General features: G+C 49.1%; 1 protein-coding gene across 1 annotated transcript in view; it reads left to right on the top strand.

Moving 5' to 3' along the window:
* Positions 1-16,785, top strand: part of RBPMS (RNA binding protein, mRNA processing factor) — an 89,814-nt gene that overhangs the window by 68,834 nt on the left and 4,195 nt on the right. Inside the window, exons 6-8 of the mRNA XM_019642845.1 lie at positions 2,032-2,165; positions 4,085-4,154; positions 11,520-11,620. Coding sequence (XP_019498390.1) covers positions 2,032-2,165; positions 4,085-4,154; positions 11,520-11,534 — 219 coding nt within the window. The 3' untranslated portion in view covers positions 11,535-11,620. The remainder of the gene's footprint in view (positions 1-2,031; positions 2,166-4,084; positions 4,155-11,519; positions 11,621-16,785) is intronic.

A 16,785-nucleotide genomic window follows, 5' to 3' on the forward strand; every position in this document is an offset into this window, starting at 1 on the left:
TTGAGCACATGCATTGTTGTCACCCAGGGGACTTGTTAAATGCAGATGCTTGGGCCCCACCCCTAGAGTGTCTGCATTTCTGACACCTTCCCAAGTGATGCTAACAGTCTGGGTACCACTCTGAGAACCACTGGTCTAGATTTATCCCTTTATTCCACAGAGAAGAAAATGGCTACACAAAAGGGTACTTGTTAATAACAGCTACTATACTTGAACCAGGCACCTGGTAGATCCTTCTTGTGATTGTTCTAAAGGCAAGTGTGATTGACAGTGAGGATCACTCAGAAGGGGGTGGTACCGTGCAAAGAATTCCTCCCTGCCTCACACTGCTCCTCGCCAACCTCTGTGGCAGGGCCGGTGTTCCAAGCTGGGGACCAGTCAGGGTCTTCCTGTTCTTGGCACTCTTGTTGGGAATGTGAAGTCTGTATTTTAATCCCTTGGGCCTTGGTTTGCTCATCTATAAATGGAAGAGGAGGGGAATTATTTTTATGGATACTTACTACTTTCGCTAGCATTCCACTTTATTTTTGCTCTGAGTTATTTCTCTTTCTAGGTACTCTCGCACTCCTGCCTAACCTGTCACCAGTCACAGGAGCTGGTACCAGGCTAAGGCGTTAGAGACTTCCATGTAACCTTGCAGGGGCACTGCATTTTAGAAGAGCATTTCTGGAAAGGTGTGATAGTAGAATCCCATGCAGTATGGCCCCTGGACAGTGAACTGTACTAGTAATAACTGCTACTGTTATTAGTTTCTAGTGGAGAAGTGTCCCAGGGTCTGCCATGTTGCTTATTCACTTATATGTCACAATCCGTGTGACGTGCTTAGCAGTGTCTGGCACAGAGGAAGTAATCTTAGTCTGGGTTTAGATACTCCATTAGAGCTTCTCACAGGGACTTTGGAAGCCCCTGGGATTGTATGCAAGACTGTGAGTGTGCAGTTTGAGTTTGTAAGTGTGTGTGAGCACATGCACATTTTTCTGCACAGGGATCTTGCCTTACACGGAAGGTCAACCGCAGAGACGTAACTCCTGCTGAACTGTCTGAGGAACAGGAGTCAGGGAAGTGTGGGCTCCCTGGTGTTTATGGTGCACCTAAAGCAGCCCCCAGACAATGGGCAGGAGTGACCATGAGTGACTTGGGGCCAAAACCAAGCAGAATGAGCAGTCCGAGTGGGTGTAGGGTGGGTATGAGGGTGAAGCCTGTGTTTCTTCCCTGAGAACAGCAGTGATTAGGACAAAACAGCTGGTTCACCTAGGCCAGCTGCCTGAGCCCCGGTTTGGCAGCACAAGCCCTCTGCAGGGAACATTGAGCGGCTCTGGCTCAGTCTTGGGGGGACACTGCCCTCTGCTGGGAGATGGGCACAGCCGCGCTTCACGTAGCTGGAAGAAGAGGCAGCCTTGGGTGTCTGGAGTGTGGTGAGAAGAGCCCACCCTCTTGGCAAGCATGGTAGTGTCACAGGAGTGATGAATCTCGGGGCCTATCTTGACTCCATCACTGCCGCATCCTCCCTGAAAAGCAGCCAGTGGGCCGACTTCAGTCCAGTTCAGCTGAGCACAACTAGCCTGGACCCCAAAGCCCACGTCACCACGGAATGCCCGGGTGTTGTAAACCAGGCTGACCGGAGCACTGTGGACACGGACACACACACACACACACACACACACACACACACACACACACACACACACACACACACACACTGTGGACACGGACACACGCGCGCGCGTGATTGAGAGAGTGCGAGGGCTGTGTGGGTGGAAGAAGTGCGAGCGCGAAAGGGGCTGTCAGAGAGCTGGCGTGGGCATGGGGGAGATGAGGGCTTCCTTCTCGCAGTCACCTGCACTGAACCAAGAGCAATGCCATCCACCCTGCGGCCCCCCGTCAGCCCTCCCCCTTCCTCTGTGAAACGCCATCATGTCTCGCCTTGTGGGGCGCAGTGCCCCAGACCCACACCAGGCAGCCCCAGTCGCCACCACTGCGCTCCCCGACCCTGGTGCACACGGACCCATCGCCCTCCCACTGTGTGTTTAGGTTCCCAGCCCCCCACCTGCCACAGGGCTGTGCCCCCGTCCTACCCTTTACCACCTGTCTCAGGAAGGCAGCTCCAGCTCTGCCCTTTGCTTAGTGAGCAAGTGGATTCAGATGCACAAAGCCATAAGCCGTGGGTAGGTATGCGTTTTTTCTTTGTGTCTCTTTCTCTGTCTTCTCCTCCCTTCTGCCCGCTCCCCCTGTACTCCATCTTCCCCCTCCCTTCTGGTCCTCCTGCCCCCCACGTTCCCCCTCTTTCTCTCCTTTGTCCGGCATATACCCCTAAGTTCCCAAAGTGACATGTTTTTCAGTCTGCCTGCATGTGAAGACTTTCTGGTCTCTCACCTCCTTAATTGCTGTGTGTTGAAAATGCCTCTGGCCCTGCCTTAAATGAGCGTCAGTGCCTGCTGGTGGCATCCAAGGAACACAGCTTTGCCCTCTCACTATACGGGGGGTCCTCCTAGAGCTGGTAATCTGGTTCCTGGTAAACCTGGTGTGGTCTCCCGAGGGTCTGTAATCCACCACTGACCCAAGGGGTTCCCTAAAATGGACCCCTGGTGTAGGCAGAAGCTCACAGTGCATCCATGGTCCTGTTAAGCCCCTATTTCCCGAGTACAACAAGACGCCTCTACCCTGGGTTGGGAGAGTCCTCCCGTGCAGCCTCTCACCCTTCATGGACAGCCAGAGAGGAGATAATCACTCTGGAGGAGGCCCGAGGGTAGAAGGAAACTCCGAGGACTTCTTAGTGGGGACCAGAGCCCAAGGCCTGATGGCCAGCTTTAGAATCAAGTCCGGAGAGCTGGTGAGGCCAAGCCCACTGGGCCTGTGACCATGGGGGATATCATTCGGAACACCCAGGCCTCAGGTGGTTCCCCCACCTATAAATCAGGTAAGATGAGGTCTTATCAATCCCCAGAGCCTCTGGGTGCTGCAGAGCTGCCTCGCAGGCCTTAGCCCCCCTGCAACTGTTTATGCTTTGGAGATATGAATAGGATGCCGTTTGAAGAAGGGTTTCTGCTGCAAAACACAGTTTATAAAACGAGTGAAGTAGATCAGTCAGGGTAAAATCCCTCCCAGCATCACATTCTACTCTAGAAACGTTTTCAGGTGAAACAGGTTGGCCGAGACCCAGGCGGAAAAGCAGTCTTTCTCCTGCAGTACTGGAGGGGGCGCCCAGCCCTCTTCTGTGCAGCGTCCCCACTTTGCTGCAATTTTCTTTCCCTCCCCCATGCCCAGCAGTTCAGGTGATGAGAAGGCTGTTCCTCCTCAATGTAAGCAGAGGAGCAGCAGTAAACAGGCACCTCTTGCCTCTGCCTGAAGGCTTAGGAGCAAAATGGACATTGCCAATAGATAGACATTTGTTAAAGCCAGAGTGTACTTGTCCTGTATTCTCATATTTTCCTTAGTACAGGACCGGGAACAATGCCAAGTGGACAAGGCATCACTCAATCCATTTGTGTTTGGGGCTGGCCTTCCACTTTGGAAACCTAATGGAAGAGATGGGGCTGCAGGTCCCTCTCAGCAGAGTGAGCAGAGGGCACAGGGTACCAGGCACCCCAGTGCCAGGAACCCAGAACCCCTTTTCGAGAAGAATAGGCACAGAGTCTCAAGTCCTGGCCAGACCACTGGCATGGTGTCATTATCTGTCCCTTCCTTATCAGAGCAGGTCCATGTTTCCACATGCTGCTTAGAAATCCGTTAGGCAGCCTGTCCCCCAGCCTAGCCATTGCTGAGTGAGCATGGAAAAGGGGACTCGCTAGGCCAGATTTTAGCCTATCAGTGGCTGTTAATTCTGAAAAGGAGGATGGTTGGGGCCCCTTGAGGGGGGTGCTTTCCTGAGAGCTTGGCCTTTGTATTCACAAAGGGGTGTGGGAGGTTTCTTGGGCCACCACTCTGACACTCTTCAGCCCCTGCAGGGAGAGCTGCCCCCAGGCAAGTGTGAGTGGGCACCTTCTTGGAAGAGCAAAGGGGACAGCAGCCCAGCAGGCCGTTCTGTGGGGAATGAGAAGGTGAGGGGAGCCCTGCTTCACAGCCTTCTCCCCATCTGTCTTTCCAGATGCGCTGGCTCCCTCCTTCCGAGGCTACTTCTCAGGGCTGGAAGTCCCGTCAGTTCTGCTGAATACTGTGTAAGTACTTCCCTGCATGCATGTGCACGTATCACAACTTGGGATCATCTTCATAAAATTTTCCGGGGCTGAGAGACCCAAGAAAGAGGCTGACAAACCCAGCATTATATCAAGTTTATTAAGGGAACTTCCATATGAGGCACATCTTGGGCAGTGGCAAGAGGCGTGGGTGTTCTCTGTGCTGCATGGCAGGCGCTGCAGTTACACAGAACGGGCAGGATGGATGGGGAACTGGTGTGTGACCCGTGCAGATAAGGGGGGAATGCCTTACATGCTTGCCGGGGGCCTGTTCCAGGAACCAGCACTCTGGGGGGCACAGGGGAGGGCTCGCTCAGACAGTCTCGGAGGGGATTTATGGGAAGCACTCTGTTCCTGCCCAGACCAGCTTGTGGGCCGGCAGTGGTCACGGCAGCGGTCACCTCATGGGACAAACAGTCTCCTTCCACAGATAAGTTCTAATCTTGCTAAGAATACCGAATGTTTGCACTCAAGGCAGATAGTGTGCTGTTTCCAATAGGCTTCCTTAAAGTTTCTTATCTTGAAGGAATATCCTAACTTGGCATCTTTGTGCCATTTTATCTTTGGCCTAACCTGCTTCAAAGAACTACCAAATGAATATTTTTCCTATAAATGTAGCAATTCTATAAAATTCCAAATGCCTTCTTTAATTCAGTAGTATCTTGACTGCAGTTTTGTTAAGCACAAGCACTGTTGCATTGAACTCTATTTGGTGTGTGAGTTTGGAGAGTCTGCCCTAAAGTCTTTTAAATGGTAGGGTTCTCCAGTCAACCTTCTTTTGATTTACATCATTCCTTCACAAAATAGGAATGCAGAGAGGTCATGGAGAGTTACATACCTGTATGTACCTAATACTGACACTCGAGTCATGGTCCTTTTCTTCCTGGAGAGCTTCTATTTCTAGATAAAAACACTTCCAAATTAAACTAATGTTCTTCTTCCACCATTAATACTGAGTCCCACGTGCCTTTGTTAGATCACTTGAGGCCACTGAGAATCTTTTGAGGAGGTGCTATGTGGGTAAAACGGGCCTCTGGTTGACGTAGGTTCAACTTAGAGGACTGTTCCAGACCACTCACTGGGAAAATACTGGAGAAATGGTAGATGCTGGCGCTGCCCTTATTCAGGTGAGGAGGAAAGACAGCACTGAATGGGATTTTCAAAGAGTTCTGGGATGTGTTTTCCGCAGGCACGCTGCCCTGTTGACTGAAGTCTCACTTGGTAGGTCATGTCGCCTTCACTTCAAGTTCCTGGGTCACTGCCATGTGTAGCCTTCATTTGCTGAAGTTCTTACTACCATAGGCGGTGAGCACTTCGCGAGAGCTCCAGTCCTAGGTTAGAAAGAAGCTTTGTTCTGAAAGAAGGGCCTCACTAAACAGGAAAGGGATTAGCGATGAGCGTAAGAGCATCAGAAATCCCACAAATTTTTCAGTGTTCAGCCAGTAGACCCTAGTCAGGATTCTTTCTCTGGTGGTGAAAATCCGTAAGTTGGGAGGTAACATTTCTGTTCTTTAAGACACCAACTTCGGTAAGTTAGAATTGTACCTCCTCTTCCCTAAACTGACTTATTTCTCAGTGTGGCCAAAGGACTGGTCCTCAGGGGTCATCACAGATGGAGTACATAAAGGCTCTGTGTCAGTTAAACAGATTTCTTCACCAAAAGATTCTCAGAACCTTTATGAGCATCACAAATCTTTAAGATTAGGAAACTCGACGATGCACTATTTCTCAAACTTATTTGAGACCAGGGAACCCTTTTTCTCACTGAATCTTAGGAAACTAATGTTTTACATAGAGCACACTTTGGGAAACTGCCCTAACCTCTTACCCAAAAGCTAAACTAGTGGCACCCGTATATATATATACATATATATATATTAAATATATATATAGGTCCTTGGACCAGTGGTCATGTTCCACTTTTCACTAATTGATGATGAGAAAATCAGGACAATGTAGTAGATTATTTCCTTAAAGCTACTTGTATTTGTCCCTTATTCTGAAATTATGCCCTTCTCTCTCTCTCTCTCTCTCTGTCTCCCCCCCGTTCAAGTACCCTTTTTAAATGAATGGTAGTGTTAGTGAATGACAATTGTATTTTAAATGTCTTTTCCTAGAAAAATAAAGTCAGCGTCCATGGTAGATACCTAAAGCGTTCTTAAAAATATTTTGCTATTTTGTGAAATCAAAAGTTCACTGTTTAGGGGATGCTTTTCCCCCCTAAAAGTACCACTTTTAAGTTTTGAGGTGTATTGAAGGGTCTGTCAAGTCCAGGATGTCTGTCTGAGTCCATACCCATATCCATGTACCTGTAATGACTTTTTAGACTTATGTATCCTCAAGTCTTTGTTCAGAAAAGCCTTCGTTTTGCCCCAGGGAACCTCCCTGTTGCTGGGTGATGTAGGCCCAGCACTGTCATGTTTACAGCTCCAGGAGGCACCATCCACGTGCACCTGTCTTCGATGACAGTGTGTTTGTCTCTCAGTTTCCAGGGGCTGGTCACTATGACCCTGGAGGTGTCTAGGATAAGAGAACTTGAAATTCTGAAGCTCATGAGTTGAAACGCAGATGTGGCATTCAGCATAAGCTGATGGTTGAGGAAGTAATGGAGCTGGAAGGGAGGATAGTAAGAAAAAACCTAAGGCTCACCTAGATGTCAGGAGTGAGCAGAGGAGCCGCCTATGAGGATGACGAGTGACAGGAGCAGGTGAGGCCTGGAGCCTGGCCAGGGCAGTGTGGAGCTGCTGGGTCAGAGTGTCAAATACTTTGTTTAGGACAGCTGAGAGAATGCCTTCGAACCTGGCAGTTTCGGTTGGCAAAGTGTGGTGGTGGCAGAGGGCCTGCGGAAGGATTGTTTCAGTGTGTACGAGTATGTTATTGGCCAGAGGGAACACAGGATCATTAAGCTGCTGCATGGGCTCCAGCCAAAAAGGTCCTTGTATCAGGCTCACCTGTTTGCCTAAATTGTCCTTCCCCACTGACCCAGCCACCGAAACCTAGAGGTGGCAGTGGCCATCAGGGGAGGGCCACCAGTTGCCCCCTCTGGAAGTATGGCTTGGGAAACGCTGTAGGGTCTGCATAAAGATTTAACGTCTCCGGCGGGTGCACTTTTGTTCTGGGCTAGAGTTATCCTTGGTGTCTGGAGAGACTGGCGAGGACATGGTTAAGAAGGAAGACGGGTGAGTGTACCCATTCCCACGGCGGTGGGGGCTGGCACTCGTCTCCCATCCCACCTGAAGTTAGGCCAGTTCAGTGTGGGTCCATCACTCCGGTGCCTTCGAGGCTCTTGGATCAAGTCCTTTCCAAGAGAGCTAATAATCCAGGCTACGTAATCTTAGGGAAATGTAAATTAGAATTGAAGACAGTGGTGCTCATGAAATCAGAAACATCTGAGAGCAAAGTAAGTACCTCAGAAAGGCCAAATGAAGGGTCGGTGCCAGCCAGAGGCACTTCTTCCACCATCAGAGAGGCTTTCCTCCCCCGTGGAAAGATGGGACCAGGACAGGAGGCAGGAGTGACATCTGGTGTCAAACCTAATGACCTACATGCAGACTGGCTGTCACTTCGGGTGTGTGCAGCATCGGACGCCTGCGCAGCCCAGGGCCTGCTCTTCCCAGAGGCCCTTCAGGGATTTCTAATTTACTCGCTTTGACTCCCTATTTCTAAAAGGAAATCGGTGACTAGGCTAGAAAAGTAAATAAGCGCTTTATTCTTTAAATAAACATATGCAATATGTCTGCTATGTGCTGGATATAAAAATGTGCAAAATCAGGCCTGTTCCCCCAAGGAGCTTAAATTGTAATGGGCACGAGTCATGGACACACATTTCAGCGAGGAGAGAGAGACTGCTCAGGGTGCTGCAAGGTGAGCCTGCGGGGAAAGCTGCGGGGTCGGGTGTGGGTAGCGAGTGCTGACCAGCATGAGGGCAGAAGTGCGACTGTCAGAGGTGTGGGTGTTACTGGTGATTTGATTTGTTCAGTATCTTCCTTGATGGATGGTGTTTAGTCGGGCTACAGGCTATGCCTGCACATCACTGCAGTTTTGCTAATGGTCCAGCCTTGTGGCAGAGAACCCCAGAATACACGATAATGATTGAAAATGATGCACTTCCCAGACATGCTGAGAACAGGGAGGCATGAGCAAGTTTTTAGTCTCTTTTCACAGGGAATGAGTTACACAGCTTTTCTTGTTCAGGATCCAAATGTTGTTAAACCCAAAAGGGAGGGGGAGTTAGGAGTTGGGGTGGATGTGGGAGGGTGTTCTTTAAGAACTCAAGAAATTTCCCCAGCCGAGGACCAAGACCATAGCATAGAAATCGTAAGCTCATGTAGTTACAGCCTCACCAAATTAGAGAAGGATATGGTGAGAGATGGCAAAGCCAGAATTTGCAGTGGTTTATTCCGTCCATTTAGTTTGGGGAGGAATGGCCTAGTCTCTGGCTGGGAGCTTGAGGGCCTTGGGATGGAGCCGTCATCCGGGAGTCCCAGGTGCTGGATGTCCAGGCAGAGCTTGGAGCTTAGCAGGGCAGGAACGGCACTGGGTCTTCTTGCAGCCCCGACAGCTGCTGCGGCTCCTGCACTCGCCCTGCCTTCTCCCTGGAGGAGACGCAGGCACCATGCTCTTGCACTGCAGTGTGCGCTGGTGCCCAGAACCCAGGCCGGTGCTTGTGACTGACCTGCCGTTCCCCTTTCTTCTATTAACCAAGGTCCCCGTCTCACACAGTAATTCATTAGCACAAATATTCAGTGTGTAAGGCACTGTGCTGGGTGCTGAGGACACTACAGTGAACAAAAGCAGACAAAATCCTTGGCTTCACGGGGCTGACGCTCTGTAACTGGGAGGACACGGGTAATATACTAAATAAACATAATGGGTCAGATAGTGAGAAGTGCCAAGGGGAACAGGCAGAGCAAGGTGAGAGGGTAAAAGTTACGGGTTGGCAGGCGAGCAGAGGAGTCAGTGTCAGCTTGACACTCACCATTCAGAGACCCAGAGCTTTCCCAGATTTATACGGGGTTCCTTTTGCAGAGCAGACTTCACTTTATTCGAGTTGAAAGAGTAATTTCACTTCACTTACCCTCTTCTTCTTGCCTTCCCCTTTTGCTAAATCAAAGTAACCGGGCTTGAAGTGCAGCGGGCGTAAGTGAGGTGAGGCTTAGGGAGCAGGCTTCCTGGGCAGCTTGTGCAGCGTGGCTCTGCGTGCTCATCCGCCCTCCCTGGGAGCGTTCTCCTTTTCCCCGCGAGGACCCCTGGGGTCTTGTGTGCTTCTCATGTGAGTTATAAAGTAGGGACCTGAAAATCTGCCCCAGCCCCAGGGCCTGTGGTGGGTGCCCCTACCAGCTACTTCTGAGTCCTCCAGGCTTTGTAAGTAAAAACACAAGCCACGTGTGCTAACACAAGGACTTACTGAGCTCATCTCAAACCAAGACTGTTAGGACAGCCCACGGCAGTCAAAGCTGTGCTTTCCCCACTTTTGCCCATTGTCTACTTTCTGTGAGTCTGGCTGGGAGATCTTTGAGCATATGCACCAGGAGGGTTGCCTGACTGGTCCCTCCCTGGAAGAAGTTCAAAGAGGGCAGCCACTTGTCAGACCAGGACACTGAGTCTCAGAGGGCCTGCGGGAGGGCGCTTGCAGGTCAGGGCCTCTGCCCGGCCCTCCGCTTCCATCTGGGCCACCGACAGGGAATTCAGAAGGCCTGTGTGCACACAGTAGTTAAATGTGAACATATTGGTACTTCCCTCCGGTGTTTTATGCTCTTTGGGGGAGTCGTCTCCCCAGGTGTCTGGAGACTGGCCTGTGCATTCTCTCTGCCCACCAGGAGAGCGGCGTGTAGTCAGGTGTTGCTGACATAATAACTGCCAAGAGCGGCTTGGTGGTAAAACCCTGTACTCCTGGACCCATTGACAGCTAGGGTCCCAGACTCTGAATTCATCAGTCCTGAGTCACACAGAGAGGGATCTTCAGCCTTTTTTAAAGGGCAGGTGTCCCACAGATGCAGCCTTGGTCTGGCAGCCCAGGAGGGCCCCCAGGTCTGCTGCTCCTGCAGCAGCTGCCGCAGCTTTTCTGGGGCAGGGGGAACAGGAAGGGATGCCCTCCCTCCCACCCTCAAGTGCTCCTGGCAGGTTGGCAAAGGGTGGCAGAAGTTGGGTGAGCTAAGTTTTGTTTGCAAAGATGAATATTTTCCTGTCCTGAAATACCCCACTTTTACTAGGAAACTGTAATCACCCTGACTCCTATTTTAAAGTTTTTATAGTGAAATTCTGAGGAAAACATCTTTTTTCTTAATTTTGAGAAGAGAGATGTCCTAGGAAGGCCACCTTTTGTTTCACCCAGAATCCTGGAGGTGGGTTTCAGTTGAATCCCCAAGGGCCATGGGGCCTCCTAGAGGGGCAGCTTCCTGTGCCCCCAAACCAGTGAGACCTTTACGGGGAACTTAGGGTTTGCCGCAGTCCATTGTGCACTCCTGTTCATGAAGCCCTGCGTGCCCAAAACAGCCTCTGTCTGCAGGAAGGAAAGCATTGCTGACTGGACCTGAAAATTTGAGAAATACTAGTGGGGAATGGGGCCACTGGCAGCTGGTGGTACTTCCTTCCTCAAACCAGAAATCCTCGAAAAACGGCTGGCTGAGAGGCAGCCATGCCGTCAGGAAGAACAGTGAAACTTTACTATTTGCTGGGTCTCTGAACCTTCCTATTTCAAAATTCTCAGACCCTAATGAATAGCAGTTAATGTTCACAAATACTTCTCTTTGGTTTTTGTTTTCCGATAGGTGCTTGGAGCAAAGTTTAGCTCAATGGTGCATGTAACACGAGAGGGGAACTGCTTTTATGGCCTTGGGCTGACGGAAGCTGTTACTGGGTCTGAAGCAGGCCCTGCAGTTGGTTACGTTTCAGGCTCTTCTCTTTGGGGGACCTCAGGTCCTGTACTTTTCCTCAACAGGGCTTGGGACAGGCCTGGGGATGCCGCCCACAGAAAAGGTGGCCTCCTGGTGCTGCCCCTGTCTCCTGGTGATTTACACCCTCGAGCTCCCGTGTGAAGCCGTCCCCTGCAGCACACTGTTTTCCAGATGCCCACCCCTCAGGCCTCCCTGGGAGCCACACTTCCAGTTGCGGTCCTTTCCTCCCTGGCCGGGGAGCCTCCTCTCACTTGCTCCACCGTCCCAAGCTGGCTGTCCCCAGCTCAGCAGCAGAGGCTGTTGGGCCCTTTGCCTTTGACTCTCTCAGCTCTTTGCCTTCCAAACAGCCTGGTCCTAAAGCCCAGGGAACTCCCGCAGCAGGCCAGTCCGGGGGTGGAGATGACGGCACTCTGTTGAGGGGTTTAATGGGTGATCTCTTTCTCCATCCCAGGTTCCAGGTGTGTGATGGTGGCTGCAATCTGTCTTGTGGGTATTAATGCAATCTTCACTGGTGGCTGTTTTCGAGCTGTCCCACAAAACTGGAGCATGCTGGTGAGTGCCACAGTCAGAGGCTGAGTACGCCTCCGGAGGAGCAGCGTGCCCTGGGGCAGGGAGTGGCCGTGTGGACCAGTGTGGTCGGGACCGTCAGCCAGCATCACCCGGGGATGCCAGGCCGCAGTGGGTGGGGCTCAGCAGGCTGCCTGTCCAGCAGCACACGCATTCGGTGTGCTGGGTTTCTGCAGCCTGCCGCTCCTGTGATCCCGATGAGAGCTCCAGCTTGGGACGTGCTGGTGTGGAGAGCTCGGGGCCAGGGATTGACCCTTCATTATCTCCTCCAACCATGGCCTGCTTGGGGAGGGTCGTCCCAGGAAAGGAAATGCGAGTTTGGCAAACTCTCAAAGTGCGTCACCCCAGTACTTGGTCCTCACCACAGCCTTCCTGTCAGACTGACACTTAGGTAAGGCCGTCAGCACCTGCTCACCAGCAGCGGCATCAGATGAGATATTCCACCTAAGGGAATGCACAGATACATGAAGCTTTCCTTTTACGCTCTTAAGCCTTTTTGAGAAATAACCATTTTGGCATATTTCTCCTGTCTTACTCATACAAGTATACTGAATATAATGTAGCCCTTTCTCGAAGACTCAGGGACATTTTTGTAAGCCTCATCGTAAGGGTGAGGTGATTGCCCTTGGGTGTAACTGACAAACAGGGTTCTCGCTGAATTCCTCCAGACTGCTGGGCTTTTCTAGTGAGTGATGATTTTGGTGACTTGTCCATCTTTTTAGTCAATACCAGCTGTCACTTCTCAGTTCATCTGTTTCTAGCAATCAGTGGTCTTAAAACAACGTAGCATCCCAGAGGTGACCCGCCTGCCAGGCCCCTCACAGGGGTTTCCGGTCTCTGGAAAGCTTGGCCTAGAACAGCAGGAAGGCCATGGGCAGCCTGACAGCGGTTATGTCTTGGCCCAAATAAGGTGGCAAATTTCATCTCTAGGAGGGGCCTCTAAAGAAGAGTCAGAAAAGGGCAAGTTCCTGCTAAGGGCAGAGAACCAGGCAGTTCTGGCCAAGGAAGTCATTACCACATTTTGGGGCTTACGTAATTTCTTGTTGAGAATAGTACCATTCTGTGCCTGTCGCGAAGCACACGCATTCGGTGTGCTGGGTTTCTGCAGCCCCTCTCTGCCTGGAAAGGAAGCCAGCACCTGCACTCACGGTCTTTTTCCCACTGACACCTGTTTCTCACACTAACCGAACTTGTCAACAGGTAAACATTTTTCCACATCACACAGGGCAGTTGTTATTTATCCTACTAATCCTAAAGCTACCTAATTAGGGTTTCCTTTTGTCAGAGTTTTTAATAACAATGCCCATGATATTCTAACGAGGTGAGAACATTAGAATGATTTTTTAAGTTCAGTAAACAGACCCAAACATCAGTAATTCAGGGCACGAGCAGATGAGCCCAGTCAGGAAGCAGTAGCAGCTGGGGCGTGGGTGACTTCACGCAGACAACAGGAGGGCCTGGTGACGAGGGGCAGAAAAGAAGCGGGGAAGGAGAACTGGGGCAGCCAGCAGGCACCAGGTGGGGAGGAGGTTGTCTTCGGTATAAGCCATGTTCAAGGCGGAGCTCACCAGTTCCTGGGCCATTAGTGGCTTACAAGAATGAGTTTGGAGGACAGAGCTAGGCCTGGGCTGTGAGGAGGGAGGATCTCTGCTAAGGGTGGGAGCTGGAGCCCACGTGGGGCACTGGCGTGGGCAGCCATGCTAGCTAGTTACTGTGGCAGGGCTGTGTGAACAGGGAGGGGCTTCTAACTACAGGAGATAGTTCCCATGGAGACTAGAGCAGCGGTTCTCAACCTTCCTAATGCTGCGACCCCTTAATACAGTGCCTCATGTTGTGGTGACCCCCAACCATAAAATTATTTTCGTTGCTACTCTATAACTGTAATTTTGCTACTGTTATGAATTGTAAATATTTTTTTGTTCTCCCATGGTCTTAGGCGACCCCTGTGAAAGGGTCGTTCGACCCCCAAAGGGGTCGCAACCCACAGGTTGAGAACCACTGCTCTATAGACTCTGAACCTTTTAAAATATTAACTAGTCTTTTTATTACAAATTAATATCAGCATTTGATTTTTTAAAAATCAAGCTGACAGGTATAAAGTGAAAATGAAACCACTCTGATTTAAAACCTTTGTCATATGAAGTCTGAGGTGGGTAGAGGGGAATATTCCTTAATCTTTAGTAAAAATGAATAAATGTTAGAGAAACTCTTGGTCAAGTACAGAAGTATGGTCCCTGACTTATGATGGTTTGACTTTATGATGATGGTGTGATACGCATTCAGTAGAAACCTTGCATCAAATTTTAAATGCTGATCTCTTCCCAGGCTAGTGACATGAGGTACGATACTCTGATGCCGGGTGGCAGCAGGCAGCCACAGCTCCCAGTCAGCCCTCAGTCGGGCAGACAACCGGTACTCTACAGTGTACTGTGTTACCAGTGGTTTTGGGATGTTGTGTTTTTGTGTAAATTACATGAGATAGTCAACACTTTATAGTTCTTTTATTTGTCAAATGAGTTAACATACAATATTATATTAGTTTCAGGTGTACAGTAGTGATTAGATATTTATATAACTTACAAAATGATCACTGATTAGTACCCATCCGATACGATGCAGTTATTACAATATTGACTATATATTCCCTACACTGTACTTTATATCCCTGTAACTATTTTGTAACTGCCAATTTGTATTTCTTAATCCCCTCCCGCTTTTCACCTATCTCCTCCAGCCCCATCTAGCAACCCCCAAAATGTTTTCTGCATCTATGAGTTTGTTTGGTTTGTTCATTTGTTTTTTAGATTCCATATATGTGAGATCATATGGTATTTGCCTTTCTTTGACTTATTTCACTTAGCATAATACCCTCTAGATCCATCCATGTTGCAAATGGTAAGATTTTTTTTTTATGGCTTAGTAATATTCTATTGTATGTACTCGTATGTACCTCATCTTCATCTATTTATCGATCGATACACTTAGCCTGCTTCCTCCATATCTTGGCTGTTGTAAATAGTGCTACAGTGAACATAGGGGTACATATATCATTTTGAATTAGTGTTTTGGATTTCTTCAGATAAATGCCCAGAAGTGTCTTGCTGGGTCATATAGTCATTCTATTTTTAAGTTTTTGAGGAACTTCCATAGTGGGTGGCTACACTTGTGATTTATTGATGATAGCCATTCTGACTGGTGTGAGGTGGTACCTCATTTTGGTTTTAATTTGCATCTCTCTGATGATTAGTGACATTGAGCATCTTTTCATATGTCTGCTGGCCGTCTGTATGTCCTCTTTAGAGAAATGTCTATTCAGGTCCTCTGCCCATTTTTTAATCAGATTGTTTGGTGTTAAGTCTTACGAGTTCCTTATATATTTTGGATATTTCAATAACTCCTTAATCAGCTGTATTATTGACAAATATTTCTTCCATTTAGTAGATTGTCTTTTCGTTTCATTGATGGTTTCCTTTTTTGTGCAGAAACTTTTTAGTTTGATGTAATCCCACTTGTTTGTTTTGTTTCCCTTGCCCAAGGAGACATATCCAAAAAGATAATGGTTAAGAGCAATGTCAGAGCTTACTGCCTATGTTTTCTTTTAGTTTTATGGTTTCAGGTCTTACATTTAAGTCTTTAATCCACTTTAGTATAAAATAGCTTTGTGTTCGATGATTTTGCCCAACTGTAGGTTGATGATGTAAGTGTTCTGAACATGTTAAAGGTAAGCTAGGCTAAGCTATGATATTTGGTATTAAATGCATTTTTGGCTTACTGATATTTTCAGCTTACAATGGGTTTGTGGGGATGTAACCCCATAGTAACTTGAGGAATACCTGTTTATGACGATGTGTTGGGGTTGGAGGGTAGAGGATTTTTCTTATTGCTGGAACGCTAGACAGGGGAAAGCAGCCACTCCCAGGTCGGCACTGCCCCACCCCCACAGGCGTCAGCATGCACCTTGACCCCACACCCAGCTGCCTCCAAGTACTGAGGGCCACATACTGACCTTTTTGATCAAGGACAGCTAAATGAAATGGTTTCGAATTGTATAATGTTCTCTAAGATATCTGGAGACATTCTCCATTCTTAAAAGTCAGACATTTATGACTTATCTCAGACAAGATTTTAGACATATATTTTCTTCCCTTGTTTATCCCATCACACTCATATTATAGTTGACAAACACCCCCCCACACCCCCCACCCCCGTTTCAGGAAAGGTTCTCTGAGGAGAATCTGCTCTCTAAACAGAACCTGGCACTCTGCCCCCATGGTGCTCTGTGTTCTCAGATGTCTTTGCATTCTGTTTAAAATGTCCTTGTTAATACATTCCAAGGTTTGAACTCCATTCCTAGCTAAACCCCTTCCTTGTTTACAGGGACTGAAATAGCCACATTTTGACCTTCTGTTCAGTCTGGGAACATCTATGGCAATGTGAACGCATTCTTTTCCCATGTGAGAATTACATTTACACTGCACAGTTATGGAAAAGCTCAGGAAACCATCCACTCCCATCCCCCTCCTTTTCCTTTCTCCCTTCCATATTTTTCAGTTCAAAAGATCAGCCTTTCTAATCAGCCAGAATTAACTAGGACACCCCCCACTTCTCTTCCTGCTCAGAGGTCCAGGAAGAAAGGGGGCAGAGAACTAAGAGGTCAGGAGAGCTCGCGGCACCGTCCCATGACCCCATATCAGCTTGTGGTTAAAGACCCCAAAGCTGCCCGTAGAGGTGCTCCAGGCACCACTGGGCTGGCATCGGAACCCACCCTGAACCCTGGGCACAGTCTCCTGGCTCTCAGCCCACGGCATTATCAAGACTAGGGAACCAAGTTTCAGTGCCACATCCATTAACGGCCCATTGTTCCTGTTTCATTTGGCCTACGAAGTCCCTAAATTTTTGCTATATGCAAGTGACTGTGTCGGGGTAGAGGATGGAGGAAACAGTCTTAGGAACAAAACTAGTGTGAGATAATCCCTGTAAAAGCCAAGTAAGGGGCCCGGCCAGTGAGAGCTCCTGGAGGAGTTCACTGGAGAAAGCCCTGCAGGCTGAATGGCTCAGCAAAGGCTGAGAAAGTGGGGCGCTGCTGAGTGTGGACAGAGAGGAGGGTTTGTATGTGCTGAGGGGGACTGGAACAGGAGGGAGGAAGTGAA

Source organism: Hipposideros armiger, unplaced genomic scaffold (assembly GCF_001890085.2).
Source record: "Hipposideros armiger isolate ML-2016 unplaced genomic scaffold, ASM189008v1 scaffold_73, whole genome shotgun sequence".
In the NCBI taxonomy this organism is placed as follows: Eukaryota; Metazoa; Chordata; class Mammalia; order Chiroptera; family Hipposideridae; genus Hipposideros; species Hipposideros armiger.